Source organism: Macaca mulatta, chromosome X, assembly GCF_049350105.2.
Source record: "Macaca mulatta isolate MMU2019108-1 chromosome X, T2T-MMU8v2.0, whole genome shotgun sequence".
NCBI classification, from domain to species: Eukaryota; Metazoa; Chordata; class Mammalia; order Primates; family Cercopithecidae; genus Macaca; species Macaca mulatta.
Window position 1 is genome coordinate 116,413,897 of NC_133426.1, and position 17,632 is coordinate 116,431,528.

The window sequence follows — 17,632 nt, forward strand, 5'->3', positions numbered from 1 at the left end:
GAAATAGAATAGAAAACCAGTGTGCACCTCATTAGTATTGTTTTTTCACAAAATATTTTCATAAAATGTGTGTACAGCATTGTGGATCACAATAAAAAGAAGTTTGGAAGCACTCCTTTACATTATGTGGGCAAAACCCTGATTAAAATTTTAAAAAACATAAGGGTCAGGCACTGTGGCTTACATCTGTAATTCCAGCACTTTGGGTGGCTGAGGTGGGAGGATTGCTTGATGCCAGGAGTTCAAGACCAGCCTGGGCAACATAGCAAGACCCCATCTCTAAAAAAAAAAAAAAATTGATTAGCTGGGCATGCTGGTGCGTGCCTGTAGTCCCAGCTACTTCAGCGGCTAAAGTGAGAGGATTGCTTGAGCCCAGGAGAGTTCAAGGCTGCAGTGAGCTATGATGGAGCCACTGTACTCCAGCCTGGGTGACAGAGTGAGACCCTATCTCAAGACAAAAATACATAAATAATTAAAAAATAAGAGTCACAGACTCCTTATACCTAGTAGAATCCTCAACTTCTTGTGATCCATAGTCTCACAGCCCTATAGGAAACTCAGAACCTAGGGCATCATTTAAGAAAATAGAGCTTAGAACAGTAAGATCACAATACTAAAGCTAGACATGATGGACCATAAGGACTATCGTGTTCCCTATTTCTTCTGTCATTTGTGTTTCCCTTTTTGCAAAAGGCATCATTTTTGAAGTGTGTGTGTGTGTGTGTGTTTTTAATGGGAAGAAGAAACTGAGGCTAAGGCTAAGGTTATGAGATTGGCCCATGGTTACAAAGCTGGTGTCAATAAACCCAGGTCTCCTGACCTCTAGATCTAGAACTTTTTTCACAAAATCTTCAGGGGAAGTCAGTTCTTGAAGGCCCTGAGTATGCTAGTCAATACTTTAAATAACCTGACTGATGAATAGTGTCTAGATACAATAATAATTATGATAACAATAGCTAGCATAAGCTATTTTTCTAAACACCTTACATTTTAACTCTCACAACAATCCTATTAGGCAGATCCTATCAACCCAATTTTTCCAGATGAAGAAATGCAGCTCCAAAATGTTAATCAATTTGCCAAAAACTACAGTGGCAAAGCCAGGAAATAGAGCTCTTAATGCCATTTTATACACACCCTCATATAACTCAAATTAATTTCTCTCTAAAATATTAATTAGCCTAAAAGTAGCAGTTATAATTTGGTAGCACCTACTGACAATCCATGTTTTGTCCCAAAGTATCAGTGTTACAAAGGGGTTTTACTCTATTGACTGGATCAAAGTAACAGTTTGGGATTCAAATACTCTGAACTAAAGGATGGGACTATACAAGCCTGTTTAACTGCTTAATGCAATTCCACAAACTTGGAGATGAGTACTTTAAAAATATATGTTTAAAACGTTGGCTAATAATCTTCAGACTTGGAGATTTTCTCTCAATGCATAATGAAGTACAAATTGGCTTGATAACATGGGTGAATTTATTTCTTAAGATTTGAGTGCAAACTTAAAAACAAGAACAAAGCTTTTCATCAAGAATAAACACAAAATCTCAACAATTCTGCAATCGTGCATTTTAACAGAAAGTACAAATATGAATACATTATAATTTGTAACTGCATTTAAAAATTAAAATATTTCTCTCCAAATCCAAAACACCACACAATCTTTATCTGTTCTCATCTTGTTACCTTAGAAACATTTGTCATATGCTATCAGGAAAATATAGGCAAGAATCACTAATCAGTTATTCATGATCAGAGAAACATGAATCTCCTTAACTGTGACTTTTTGAATCATTTATCTATATTTCTGAAATATCACACAATTATACCCTCCACTCTAGAGAAAAAAAGAATAAATACAAATATCAAGGAGGCAGGAACATTCACGGAATTAAAGCAAAAGTCACAAGTGTTTGACTTAGAAATGTCCATATTGTAGTAAATTTTTAAAGTACAACTTTATTTGATGGCTGACATATATGTAATAATTGTGAGCAATTTAAACAGTATAAAAATGTGAGATCAAAATCTTTAGTCTTAAATACTTGAAAAGTCACTATGAATATGGAAAGATTTGCTTACATAAACATGTATATTTTTGGATGGAAAATCAAGGGGTAGTGGCATCTCCCTGGTCCCTTAACAATGTTTGGATTTTTGCAAAGAATTAGCAGCACCCAACCTTAAGTGTTAATGATGTGTTTCTACAGGACCTATGTAACAGATCAGTTGGCAGTGTTCCAGCTTTTGGGAGTCGGGGACGGAGCGAGGGTGCAAATATCTGAGATAAGACAGTGCATGCACTCACACATTTAAAATCACCATTCTAAATGGGAAAAAAAAATCACATATTGGAAAAGTCTAAGAAACTCATTCTTAATGGGTAAACAGCAGGGCAGGAATAAAAGCTGAATAGTAGTCTACTTGATGATAATGGTTTTTCACTCTTCAAAGGCAAGTTGGGAAGAATGAGAATACTCACATACACATAACTCCAGGGAAAACTTGCCTAAAATTTTACCTTGCAAAACACTGAACAGAAATCTTTACAAAAACCTTCATTCTTGTTTATAATACTTGATTTTTCCCTTATTACCACCATATGCATAACATTTAAGTATTTTCTTTATAAATATTTTAGAGCAAAAAGAATTTATTTTGTTGCAATGGTGGCCCACATCTGTACAAAACAACATAAGCAACTCACACACACACACACACATATATATATGTATATATGCATATATATATAAAATGATTAAGAAAAAGTGCAAAGAGTAACAGTATTAAGATTTTTTGTGTTTTACAGTAACTATGGTTCAAGTGTGAATATTTATCAGGGATATATAATCCCAGGTTTTAATTAAAGATTCAAAAAGAAACCACACTCCCAAGTTACTGCACAAACATCAGTCCCTTATCAAGTAACTCTGCCCTTCTCCCAAATCTAGTATTTCCAGTTTCTAAGCTCTTCCCAAACAGGAAAAAATGGTAACAGTGTTTTCTTCCCTTTAACTTCCCAAAACTCATCCAAGTTAATCACCTGTAAGTTCAAGCAAGATATTGGGGAAGTCATTCATTATAACCCGCTTTGCTAAAATTAAAGCAAAATGAAAGGCTTCCTGAAATGCAAACTACTGATCAAGAATCAAATCAGCAACAGCAAACAGACCTTAAATTACAAATGTAATTTACTACATGTACATTTTAAAAGCAATCCCTGTTATCAAAGATAAATTCAGAGTTTAAATCTCTTTCCCAGGTTCAGTGCTGTGCAAGGGTTCTAATTCCAAATACTTACGATTTTATCATCTTTTCTAAGAGAAAATGTTTGCCTGTTAACTTTTTACCTTCCTGTCATTTTGCTCTTGGTCTCAGCTTTTCAGTTTGAATAAACACAGAAAGGCAATTTTCAGCATTTCAAACAATGTACTTTCCTCTTAAGTCATTCAAATAATTACAGTTATTTTTAGATCTCAAAGTTTCAAAAAAGCAGCTCAATTTCCCTTTAAATATATTACTAGATATTTTTTGGTGTTGTATATGTTGTTTTATTCTTACTTTAGGCACTGTAATTATTCACAACATTACAATGACTCTATATCTAACCTATGCAACAATTATAATCTTAATACCTTCTAAGGTATTATTTGATTTTGTGTATTATATTACTATTGAATTTTTCCTTTAAGATAAATGGTTGGAAGAGAATTTTAAAGCCCTGTAGCACTTTTGCTTTGAGTAGTGTTAATACATATTTTCTGTCATGCTTAATATTTAAACTTCTTCTGAAATAGGAAGACAAGAGGCATTGGAAGCTGCGAATTTCCTCAAACTACATTCTACTCCAACTCCGATTTATTTTGTTCAACATTAAATATTTTTCTTTACAAAAACAAGTATATCTTAGGCTAATTTTTAAAAACAGAATTTCTGCTCTATAATAACACAGCTAAAGGGAAATAACTTTTCAATTTCAGCTGCACTAGAACTATGCAAAACTAAGTTAAAGTAAACTGGACAACAATTTTAATAACTTTTGGTTTTGTTTTCTTTTTACTGTATCTTTAGAATGATATACCTTACATTCTAACAGCTCAACAAAGGCTTAATATTCTAGAAGTGAAAAACCACCAGGCTACCTCCTGCACAACTGTCAATAAGAGAGCATTTTATTTGCCCCCATACATTCGTTCAATGTCTTTGAGGTAATGGTTCTTCAGCTCCTTCCTTTTCAGTTTGAAAGCATCAGTTACCAAACCAGTTTCAGGGGTCCATGGCTCTGGGCTTAATCGAACCTTGATTGGAATTTCAAATCGCTCCAATTTCACTGAAATTAGAAGGGAAAAGATGGGAGAAAAGGAGACGGGGGGAAAGAGAGGAGAAAGGAGTGGGGACAGGGAAAGAAGGGGAAGGAGAAACAATTAATAAAATATGAGTTTTTCAGGATTTACCTAGATGATTCAGGTGCTGAATCACCAATCACCACAAATTTATTTAATGGTATACTAGATAGTTTACTAATGCTACTTCTACCTTACAATTTCATTTCATATTTCTCAAAGTATACATAAGTTGTTTCAGTTGGATAGTTTTAGTCTATGTGGTTTTTAATATACATGCATATACACATTATACACACACACACACACACACACACACAAACACACACATCTTCCTCTTCAGAGACTTTATATTTGCCTGAGATGGTCTTTCTCAATACAGTTGTGTGTCACTTCCATACTTTATCTGTATGTCTGCTCAAATGCTACCTCCCCAGAGAGGACTTCCCTGATCACTCATAACAAAAGAGAAGTACCTTTGTCTCTCTATATCTTCTTAACACTATGCTTTGTTCAAAGTAGTTATCACCACCCAACATATTATATATTTGTCTTGCCATGGAGGTAAAATGTAAGCTCCATAAAAGCAAGGTCTTTGATTTTTTCACTGCCATCCATAGGGTTGAGAGCCCTCCATAAATACATACAAGTTTATTAATTCATTCTACAGAAAATTCTCTAGACAAATATTCTTTATAAATTTTAGTATACAAATACAGATAAAAAAGGGGATTGTGAATTTCATATATTTAAATGGTATAAAACTGATGCAATGAATATTGTATTTGAGTTAGACAACCTAATACATATTGGAAAAAATATAAGGAAGGACATAAAGATAATTAATGTAGTATTAATACTTTCAAATTCCATAAATTATATGCCATCAAGTTATTTATTATGACTACAAGGGTAATTCTTTAAATTATGGAGGCCTATTAACAGTAATGTTAATCAATAGATGAGCCTTGTTTTATGTGATTATTTAAAACAGCAATTGCCAAGAAGCAAACATTGGCACATTTTTAAAAACTACTAAAAAATAGCCTAGATGACTTTAGAAATGATTTGGTTTCAGTGGCAAGCACAAAGAACTCACATTCACCGAAGTTCTTTTCTAGTACTAGTCTGTTTTATGAAAGGTTGGTTGAACTAGTGAGTTTCTCACTAAAATGACAGAAAAATATAAAGTTGAGTATGAAAATATCTTTTAAATCTAACTTAGAACCAACTTCCTACAAATAATGCCTGAATAGGTCATAAAGGAACATAAAACTTGCTTGAATTAACCAAGTCTACTCTGTTAATAAAGTACAGCTCAATTACACAGAGGTTCATAAAATAAGCCTATCTGCTCCCAAGGTCACATTTAGAACTCAAGTAAACAGTTAAATTCTCAGGTATAGATTTGGCCCCCCAATTTTTTATTTCATTTTACTTTTCTTACATACCTAGGTACTAGTCCAGAAACACTGACAAGATTGGGACAAGGCAAGCACATTATTTCAGTTGCACACAAGCAAATGAAAGCAGGCTGAAAACAATCTTTCTATTTAAATTCCTGCTTTAAAGCCAAAGAAATAAAGACAGCTATAGAGGTTTCATCTTGAAAATTCCTAAACATTATCTAATACCCCAAGCCATAGGAAGCAATGGGCTATCACAGTTTCCCGTAAATAGAATAAATTGCCAACAAGTGAGAAAGGTTAGGGGAAGGAAAAACAAACAAAACCAACAAAAATGTGGCATTTTTATCTGAATTAACTACAACATTATGAAACGTGACCTGCAGGTGGCAGCAAATATTGATTTTCATAGCCATTGGAAGTCGCTCAAATCACCCAAAAACAAGTATTTTGCATTCTTATGATACTATGTATACCTCACACAATTATACTTAAAATATGAAGAGGCCTGCTATGAAAGATGTATAACTTCCGACAGATTTGCTGAATAAAATCAAAACTATTTTACACTTTTTTGCATAAGTCTCCGAAATTATAATTTGCAAAATGTTGGCAAGATAAATCCTTTGTGGCACAAAAGGCTTATGATTTATACATTTAGCTCATGATTACCACTCATTATCCAAATCATGAGTTACATGCCTCACTCCAAGCACAGGAAAGTTATGAGGACCTAGTGGGTCCTAGGATTTTATTCTGCCTTCTAACAAAGTGGGATACAGCTTGACTTCCCCCATTGTTGCTTTTACACAATTAAATATGCAATGGAAAATTATTCAAGTCACATTCTAATCCATTAATATATTCAGAGGATGGCTAAGAATAACGACAGTGCACCTCTGATGGTTAGCCTTTTGGTTGAAATACTATATATTTCTTGAAATACTATATTTAAAGAAAATACTGTATTTGAAATGCTATACTTAAATACTTAAAGAAAATACTATATATTTTTGGGAATACTATATTGAAGGCAAATCAGGCTTTGTATCAAAAAAGGTTCTGGGAGCTTGGTGTCATTAATATGAAAGTGTGTTATGTCAATAATATTATAACAAAACTATCTTGAAGAAGGAAATATTATGTTACACTGTTTTTATAGGTATAAAATAAATAAGCTTTTTCAATTTTATGTTAATAGGCAATTGTCATTTAAAACTTTACAGTATCTAGAATTCAGAAAATTATTCTTGGGGAGAAATTAGTTTTCGGATAGAAAAACTATTACTACAAACTATATTTTTAATCCCAAATGGAACCTAAGTAGTTAATATTTTTAATAAATAAAAATAATAGGAGTCCAGAGTTAGGGAAATAGGTATATTCATGTATCTCTGATCGGAATATAAACCGGTTCAGTTTTCCTGGGGAGAGGCAGCAATTTGGCAATGAGGAAAAAAGTCTTTAAAATATATATTCTCTTTGACTCAGAAATTCTGTTTCTAGGAATTCACACTAAGAAAATAATCACATAAGAAAATAATTGAGTATACAAGATTCGTGTTATATTTGTTTACAGTGATGGGGAAGAAGGTGAAACTCACCTAAAAATATAACAGGGACTTTAAATGGCTATTTATGTACTGGGACTATTTAGTATTTAAAATGATACTGTAATTTTCTATTTACTGACATAGAAAAACTTTGATTATGTTGACAGGTTAAGTATATATACCAAAATGTAATCTCACCACCCAAAGATAAACTACTCTCAAGTGATTTTGACTTCCTTCTTTATAATATTCTGTTGTCCAATATTTTATAATGAGTATAGATAACCTATAATCAGAAAAAAATGATATTTTTATTTGTAAGAGAAAAACAATGGGTTAAAACTAGGTTAAGAGCTTCCAACAGAACATGAAGAGTATACAGTTTTTCTCTGTTCTGCCTAAAAAAGAATTTAAATTGTTTAGAATAATTTAAAAATGAAAAAGGTATTAACCACCAGGCAAAAAGTGAAACAAGAGAAAAAGGGCACTGAATGAGAAAGTGCAACAAAATCTTAGAAGACAAAAAGCAAAGGAATTTTTGGTAATTAAGTTAAGGCTGAGGGATCCAAAGCAACTACCAACAAAAGAGGTTGCCAACAAGCAGCAAACTGCCCTCACAGTAGAGCCTGGGCAAGTGCCCTCTAAGCCTGTGTTTCTGAAGATAGAGATGAGGGGTAAAGCTGGAAACAGCAGCACCGGGCTCCAGCCTGTTTAGAGAATAGTTCTCCCTCACCCTGTGCTGCTCTTCCCAAAGCCATTTGTAGGCAGGTCTACTTTTTGGAAAAACTGAAGCAGAGACTCGGGACTCAAGGACATTAGGTACAACAGAAGGAGGGAGTAAAGCTGAAAAGAGAAGGATTCAGTGAGGGTGAGAACCACTGCTCTTCCATCCCCCCAGTAACTCCTTTACCTCTTTTGGGTACCAGAATTCTGGCAGTCAGGCTAATATCACCGGGCAAGAGACTGGAGAAATCTCCTTTGGAGAAATAGAATGACTTAAGAGAAAAAGACACTAACATTGGAATGCCTTTTCAGTGAAGCCCAGTAAGCTTTCCAAACAGTTTTTTAGTACCTGGTTCTTAAATACGGACATACAAGGATCAGCAGACACTTGCAACTCAATGACCAAAGCAAGCGTAAAGTGCAACTTGGAGGTAAAAGAGACAATAACAGGAGAGGAAAACTGCATTAAAAGATTCCTTTTAGTATCCTCAGAGGAATAAGAGGCAATGCATTGACTGCATCCATGAAAGAGCAACAGGGTGCTATTAAAAGGAACACTGAGAGGACAGGAACAAGCTCTTGAAAATTAAAATTCTGATATTGGAAACTGGAAATTCAGTAGACAGAAGGGATGATAAAGTTGAGAGACTCTGCCAGAATATAAAACAAGAAGAGAAATAAACAATTTTAAAAAGGATAATAAAATTAGAGGATGAAAGCTGGAAGTCCAACAGCCATATAAAAGTAGTCCCAGAAACAGACATACAGGGTGGGGGGAATTATGGGGAAAAAAGCAAATGAACAAACAAAAGATAAATTAACAATTCCCAGAACTGAAGGGCAGAGATCTCCATACTGAAAGGGCCCACCCCAAGTATGCGCAATGATAAATGATCAAAGACCCACACCAAGATACATCATTATGAACTATCAAAACACCAGAAATTAACATAATGACTCTGAAAGCTACGAGAGATAAAATAGATCATACACAAAGGAATGGGAATCAAGATGCAACACTGGAGTTGGAAGACAACAAAGCCAAGTCTGCAAAGTGTTCAGGAAAAATGATTTAGAATTTATCATTCTAAGCTATGCCAAGACACATCTCAAGGGTGAGGACAGAATAAAAACATATTCAGACATGCAAGCACAGTCTCAAGAATTTACCTCCCATGCACCTTTCTCAGGAAGCTGCTGAAGGATGTGCTCTACCCAAACTGGCAAGTAAACCAGGAAAAAGACAGGTATGAGATCCAGGAAACAGGATCCAACATAGGAGAGAAGCAAAGGAAATTCCCAGGATGATAGTAAAGGGAAGCCTTGGGGAGCAAATAGTCTAAATTTCAGTACAAGGATAAAGGGCTCTAAGAAGTATGTCTCTGAAAACAAAAATACAGACACACTATCCTTTCCTGTATTAGGGAGAATTTTTACAATTTTATCAGAGTTTAGAGGAAGAGTTAAGAATAGGTATACAAAAAACTAATGAAGAGAGGAAATTTTAAGATCCAGGGAAACACAAAAAATTGTCCAAGAAAGGAAATATAATCATAAAACACTATGTAATTCAGCTGTGAATATTTTCATAGTCATAACGGAAACCTGGGGATAAAATGCGAATTGTACTATATATTGGAAAAGAAAAAGTGTGGTGGGGAAGGGGAGGAGAATGGTAATAAGAAAGGTAAATCATCTTCTGTGGTTAGTGGTCCATAAAAGTCTACAACATCATAAATGAGAAATTCAGGAAGGAGCAATATAACCATTTTCTTTAGAAAAATGGAGACGAATGCCAGAAACTTTAAAAAAAACAACTAAAGTTGAAGACAGATAGAGACTTGGGGAAAAGAGGGATACAATATGGGCTGCTTTTTGTTGCAAGTCCATAATACTGATATTTTTAAAACGATATATACTTGTTATATTGACAACATTGAAACTTAAAAAAAAAATGGAATCCCTTGTTGGGAAAAAGGGGGAAAAAAGCCTACTATTGAACTTGAGCATTAATTTTTAATCTCTTTAATTTTCCAATCAATGTTCCAATAAGCTTTGTCAGTCCTTTCTGCTAATGTTAAACTGCTGATTACTCTCTTTCCTGAAACTCTCTTAGCAGTGCTCTGCATGGGCATTGCTCTCCTGGCATCTTGCCAATCATGCTTCCCACACACATCTCTTTCTTCATCCATTCCTTATATGCTGGTGTTATCCAGAGACCCATCTGCAGCCTCCTGTTCTCCCTTTACAATCTCGCCCAAGGTTGGCTCATCTTCTTTCATGGTTTCAATTATCCCTGAGTCTATAGTATAGTCCAGGCCTCTCCCAATAAAATTTGGACTATACACAACCGCCTGCTGGGCATTTTAACTTTGATTATCCAAAAGATGTTTCAAACTATGTGTGTCCCATACTGACCTCATCATCTTCTTGTATATGCTGGCTCTTCTTCTTGTATTTTCTAGCTCAACCAGTAGTAGTATTTACCTTGTCGCTTCAGCTACAAATCTGGGGGCTATCCTAGACTCCTCTTTTCCTTTATCTACATTATCCAATTAATAATTAAAGTGTGCCAATTTTGCTTCATAAACGTTTCCTGATTCCCTGCTTCCGGCCTTCATTACTCACCACCCCCCAGTCTAGGTATCTCCTACAGTCCTCTTCAACTGGCCTTCTGCCTCAGTCCAGTCCCCCTCAAATTCATCTTCAGCACGGCCTCCAGAGTGACTGCATCTCTCCAAAATGCAAACCTGACCACACCACTAACCTAGTCAAACCTGCCAATGGCTCCTCACTGCCTACAGGATTACATCCAAATTTCTGAACACAGCATAGAAGGTACTACACAACTTGGCCTCTGCCAACCTCTACAGCCTTACCTCATACTTTGTACTGTACCAGTAACACCAGACACCTGGAAGTTCCCTGCACACATCATCCTTTTCATACCTATTTGCCTTTACTCATGTTGCTTCTTGGCCTAGAATGCCCAACCTAGTTAACTTCTAATTAACCCTTAAGAATAAGCTTAAGTGACATCTCTTTCATGTCCTCCCAAGTAGGTTAGGCACCCCCATCTGTGGTACCATGATTCTCCGTTCATCTCTCTATTGCTGTTAAGATTGTTGTCTCTCTCATGTGCCGCTCTCACCTGATAATGAACTACATGAGAGCAAGAAATGAGTCTTACTACTTTCTGTATTCCTAGTGTGTAACACAATTCCTGGCATATACTATATAAGCAGATTTTCTCCAATTGGTTATTAACGTACCATCTGAGACAGTCCATTTACAGAGCCAAAGTATACACACAAAGCATAATCATGGTTATAACACTATTTACTAAACTTAGAGTTATTAATTTCTGCTTTGCAGACACAAAGTAGATTTATATAACAGATCTACCCAAAGATGGACCATTCCAAACACAGGCTAGATGACCACTTTGGGAAAGATGTTGAAACATGCAATAAAGAACTAGATAGGTTATTTTACCATACGACACTGAAGGATCCTTCCAACATGGAAATCCATTATACATATTTAAGAAACAGGTTTCTTAAAATCCTGTATTTTATTATTAAAGCGAACATCTTGAAGAGCCTAATGCAAAAGACATCATTAGATGACTTTTAGGGACTACACCAGTCTAGCAATTTCTTACTTACTGGCATTTGCAGCTTCTCGAATTTCTTTCAGTATTTCAGCTTCCATAGCAGGATTATTGCAGATATCAACCCAAGTTCCTTCTACCCCTTTCTGTTGTGCCAAGAGTGTCAACCTTTTCTGATTAGGAACCACAAAACTGATCACATAGGACTGGTCACTAAAAAAATAGAAAATAAAATAGAAATGAAAGCATTGAGAAAAGTTATTCATAAATTAGTCAATGAAACAGTACAGTACAGATAAAGTTTCATTAGGAAACAATAAAACCCATAGTACCAGGATAAAGACAGACATACAGACCAATGGAATAGAGAAAATAGAAGTAAACCCTTGTATCTATGGAGAAATGATCTTCGACAAGGGTGTTAAGACCACTCAATGAGGAAAGGACAGTCTCGTCAACAAATGGTACTGGGAAAACTGGATATCCACATGCAATGAATGAAGGTGAACCTTTACCTTACAACATATACAAAAATTAGCTCAAAATGGATCAAAAATCTAAACGTTGAAGAGCTATTAAGTTGGTGAAAAAGTAATTGACATTTAATGGCAAAAACTGAAATTATTTTGCACCAATCTAATAAAACTATAAAACTGCTAGGAAAAAAAAAACACAAGAAACACTTTATGAGAATAGATTTGGCAATATTTCTTGGATGTGACACCAAAAGCAAAGGCAACAAAAGCAAAAACAGATAACTGGGACTGCATCAAAATTAAAAACTTGTGTGTATCAAAAGACTCAATCAGCAGAGTAAAAAGACAATCTATGGAATAGAAAAAAAGATTTGCAAATCATATATCTGATAAGGGGTTAATAAACAGAATATATAATTTCCATAATTCAATAACAAAAAACCAAACAGCTCAATTAAATAATGAACAAAGAACTTGAATAGACATTTCTCCAGAGATAATATATGAATGGCCAACAATCACAGGAAAAGGTGCTCAGTGGCACTAATCATTAGGAAAATGCAAATCAAAACCAAAACAAAATATCCCCTCACATCCATGAGGATGACTACTATATAAAACAAACAAGTGCTAATGAAGAAGTGGAGGAACCAGAATGTTTGTGTACTGTTGCAGGAATGTAAAAATGGTGCTGTTGCTATGGAAAACAGTATTGCTCTTCCTTAAAAAATTAAAAATAGAACTGTCATATGATCCAGCAATTCCACATCTAGGTATCTATCCACATAATTGAAAGCAGGATCTCAAAGAGATATTTGCATACCCATTTTCCTAGAAGCATTACTCACAACAGCCAAGAGGGGGTAGCAACCAAAATGTGCACTGACAATGAATATATAAACAAAATACATTAATGGATACAATGGAATATTGTTAAGCCTTTAAAATGAAGGAAATTCTGACATGTACTATAACATGGATAATCCTTGAGGACATTATACTAAGGGAATTAAGCCAATCACTGTATCATTCTACTTATGTGAGATTTCTAGAGAAGTCATATTCATAGAAACAGAAAGTAGAATGGTGGTTCCCAGGGGAAGGAGGGAGGAGGAATGGGAGTTGTTGTTTAATGGGTATAGAGTTTCCATTTTACAAGAAAAAAAGGTCTGGAGATTGGCTGCACGCCAATGTAAATATACACAACACTACTGAACTGTACATTTAGAAACTGTTAAGATGGTAAATCTTATGCTATATGCTTTTTACCACAATTACAATTTTTAAAAAAGAATAAAATCCATAAAAATAAGACATATCAACATATAAAGAAAATGGCTCAGTCTCAGGCTTTTGATTTAGAAAAACTTGGGTTCAAAATCCATCTCAACATGTAGTAGTTGTGTTACTTTTTTTGGCAAAATTACTTATGCTAAGTCTCAGTTGTCACGGATGTTAAACGAAATAACTTGTCGCATAGCTAAGTATTTAGCAAGATGCAGGTGTCCAAAAACATAGTTAACATGTCTGAGTTATCTCAAATGATCTTCGAGCTGTTGATTCAATAACTTTCATAAATGTACAATTCCCCAGATCTGATGAAAATTCTAAGAGGAGTCTATGTTACCCTTATGATAATACATAATCACATTATTTTCTAAATATCTTTTGACTTATGAAACAAAAAATACAACTTTGGAAAGTTACCTTTTGGCAAAAGCACAGATGTTGTCAATAAGTGGACAATTCTTCAGTGCAGCTTCTACTTTCCCAAGAGATACATATTCTCCTGCTTGTAACTTCACTAGATCTTTCTTACGATCTGTAAGTCATAAAGAATGTTAAGTCAGCCATAGTTTGTTTTACTAAGGTATATGCAATTCTGACTGTCTTCTTTGAATATCATTGCCTTAATTGTTATTTACAAAACTACTTCTTCTAAAATTATTACTAGGTTGGTGCAAAAGTAATTGTGGTTTTTGCCATTACTTTTAAAATGGCAAAAACTGCATATATATAATGCTTGCCCATACACACCAGTTAAAAAGAAAATGCCTAGTTAAATAAGTATTGGCTAAAAGTTACACCTTATACCCAAAGCTTTAGCATCTTATTATAATCTTAAATATTATAATCAATTTAATAGAAGGAACTAGGACTTTGGAACATTCGATTTTAATGGTAACTCTGCCTGATACTAGCTAAGTGATCCTGGGCATGTCAGTTAACCTCCTAATCCTCAAGTTTTATCAGAATAATGATGCCTACCTCATACAGATATATCCCACAATGTCTGGCATATAGAACACATTTAACACATGTTAATTCTCCTTTTCCACTTTTGACATTATCTTGTTAAAATGACAGTTCTCTAAGAAAGTGCTAGTACAGGATGGCACAGCTTGAATAATCATCACATGGCCTTGGAACCTTCGTATGAGTGCTGATTTGCCTACCCATAGCCTGGGAACCCAGTCTACAGAAATAACCTTTGATTCCAATGCAATTAAGGAACAAGGGGAAAATAAGCTTATTGTTTCTCAACTGAACCACGGTTCCTAGGAATTTCCCCAGCAGATCAAATTTCTAGATGAAGAACCAATTTTCCCAGGAAATCTCTAACTATATTCAGGTCAGATATCGTGAGGTCCAGCAATGGATTGAAATCAGTCACTGGATATAGGTGATGAAACTCTATGTCTTAAAAAAGACCTGACTGGGATCCTGCTGAGTGGTCCTCATCAGCAAGTTTTAACTTCTGCCTCATCCAAGTGAACAGCACATTCAGCCCATTTTGGAGTCATTTTTTGAACATAAAGGTCCACTTCAGTAGACTCAATAAGGACAATGCCAAAGTAACTGACATTCTCAGAACCGACTAGTGCTAAGGATTGATACTAATTTTCTAAGGTTCAGGCCTAGTTAGACCCATATAAATAGCCAACAGTAAAAAAAAAAAAAATGAGCCCATGCTGCCCCATGGGTGGAGAGGTAAAGAGTGAGGAAGGCCTAGCATAGAGTATGTTACAGGAAATAGTTATATAAAATCACATGTGGTTGACCAAGAAAGACCTCCTCTGAGCTCTTTTTGTTTTCTCATTACCAATTTGCTATTTCCCTGTCCATTCTCTCTACACTCAATGTTGCTGTGGCTAGTGCTGCTAGTACTTACACTAAGGTTCAGGCTCTGTTTAGAATTTTTACATCTATCAACTCATTTAATCTTAACAACAGCCCTATAAGGTTGGTATTGTCCCTGTTTTGCTGATGGAGAAGCTCATACATAAGTTAAATAACTTGTCCAGAGTTTGAACTAATGGAACCACCAACTTTATTAATGACTGATCAATACTACCTTTCATATATATTGAAGTTATAAAACTAAAGAAAACCATAAAAAGAAAACATTCTGACCTATAATCTGTAAACATCCATCGGGATGGAATTCTCCAATATCACCAGTGCAAAACCACCTTTGTCCATTTTCATCCACAGAATAATCCTCTGCTGTTTTCTCTTCATTTTTAAAATATCCCATGGAGATGTTCTGTCCACCAATTACAATTTCACCTCTGGGGTTTGGCTTGTCATTAATTGTATAACCGCCTGGAAATCATAAAAGTAAATTAGTTATTATTCTACAACAAATTTCATTAATTCTTAAAGCTTGTATGTTAGTATTTTTCTGCTGATCAAATTTTATACCACTTTATGAGAGAACATTAGTTTATATTTACTAAGATTTACATGAGGATACTGGGTGACTGTGATTTTAAAAACACCAAGAAAGGCTCAATGATAATCACTACCAACAATCACCCATCTCAAACCTTCCCATACCATAACATTTCACACTTAGAACACCATTAGAGCTTAGTGTTCATAGAGCTCTGTTAAGATAAAATCACCCCCAGGAAGAGTAACACTTGAAGCTGTTATACGTAAATTACTAACATACTGATATCAATGCATTTCAAATTTTTTCTAAGGAGGTTTTAACCAAAAAAAAAACATGAAGTACCCAAAAATGGTAGCACCATAAAGTGAGAGGGAAAGGGGGGACTATGGGAAACAGGAAGAAAACTGTATTAATTTTACCTGCGGCCAGTCATGACTTTAAAAGTTCAAACACTAAACTAATTGACAATAACTACTAATATATTTTATCACTACTCATTACCTCTGTATTACTGAAGGAGGCTTACTTTAAGGAAAATATACAAAAATCTAAATTTGTAAACTAAGATATAGATTAGATTTTGTGTCATAAAAGGATTAAAATCAGGGTTCCTTTCAGCTGCTAGCTGCTCTGATAAAACTATTCCAATATTTCAACATGATAAAACCCATTGTATGTAAAAAACAAACAAACAAACAAAAAAAACTGAGATCATTCCTACAGTATAAAGCCAGAGACTTCATAGCAAGGAAAACTCCAAATACATGTTCAACAATGGACCTACTCCCCAAAACTGACATTAAGGCCCAGTACCAGGAAATCAGAAAATAAAAATTATAGTAAAACTTGTCGAGGAGATTTTTGCCTTTAAACATTTCTGTGATTCCACTGCCTAACAAATAAAAACCTACCTAATAAAATAATTCTGATGTTGATGTCCAAAACACATACACACATACTATTTTCTTCAGATTTTCATGGTAAAATTGGAATGCCATTACCATGGAAGAAGGGAAGACTAAGTCTCAAGGTGTAAAACTCTTGGGAATGCAACTGGCTTTTTAAAATGTGTTTTTAAAAAACAAATAGTCATTTGCTCATAGAGCACTGACAATAACACACATAATAAAAAAATGCTTTAGAAACTTAAAGTTTATGTTAGATAAAAACGCATTCATTTTCTTAGGGTTTAGACAACCTAAGGGTTACGTCCTACAAGGTAAATTGTACTTTAAATTTTTAGTCTGTGGTTCCATCCTAAGGTAAATATTCTCTTTTAAAATCTTAAGCATTTTAATTATTATTCCTTTATCTGACATGGCTAGGCTGTTAATTATTTGTTTTATTTAACAATCTACTTTATTGTAGTTACTGTGTATGTTTAGTAACTTTCATTAAGAAGACTGGTTGATATTTGCCTTCAGCTAATTTATAGAAAGGATGATCACCAATATCTCTAGGTTTCTTCTAAGTGGCTTGTCTCTGCAGGCACATATAAAAATTAAACTATACAAATAGCTGGACAGTTGAGTCTCAACTATGAAAATCTTTTCTGGGGTCAAGATCTAAGAAGTTGGTGTATGTTTGCAACCCATCATTCTATCCCCTAAAAATCTGGGGTTTCTTTCTCAGCCCAAACATTCTCACTAGTAAAGTCAAGTTTCAAGGATCCTCACCTTCTCTAAACCCAGAAAGCTCCAGTAAGAATTTTTTTTCTCTTTACCTTCAAGTATTGTCAAGCTCAGAATCATTAATCCTAGATTCTAGAGATTTTATTTTCCTCTTGGGAACCTAAAGATATCACTAAGGAAAAAGAACGCATGGGGACAGGCA

At 34.6% G+C, this 17,632-nt stretch overlaps 1 protein-coding gene across 8 annotated transcripts in view; it reads right to left on the minus strand.

Moving 5' to 3' along the window:
• Window positions 1-1,464: 1,464 nt before the first annotated feature.
• Window positions 1,465-17,632, minus strand: part of ACSL4 (acyl-CoA synthetase long chain family member 4) — an 82,575-nt gene continuing 66,407 nt past the window's right edge. For 7 of the 8 annotated variants that reach the window (XM_077987801.1, XM_028841781.2, XM_015127978.3 and 4 more), the window contains 4 exons: window positions 15,535-15,726; window positions 13,828-13,942; window positions 11,700-11,857; window positions 1,465-4,336 (listed from right to left, as the gene is read on the minus strand). In XM_077987801.1, coding sequence (XP_077843927.1) covers window positions 4,179-4,336; window positions 11,700-11,857; window positions 13,828-13,942; window positions 15,535-15,726 — 623 coding nt within the window. In that variant the 3' untranslated portion in view covers window positions 1,465-4,178. The remainder of the gene's footprint in view (window positions 4,337-11,699; window positions 11,858-13,827; window positions 13,943-15,534; window positions 15,727-17,632) is intronic. The other variant, NM_001261550.1, reaches the window with a different exon arrangement.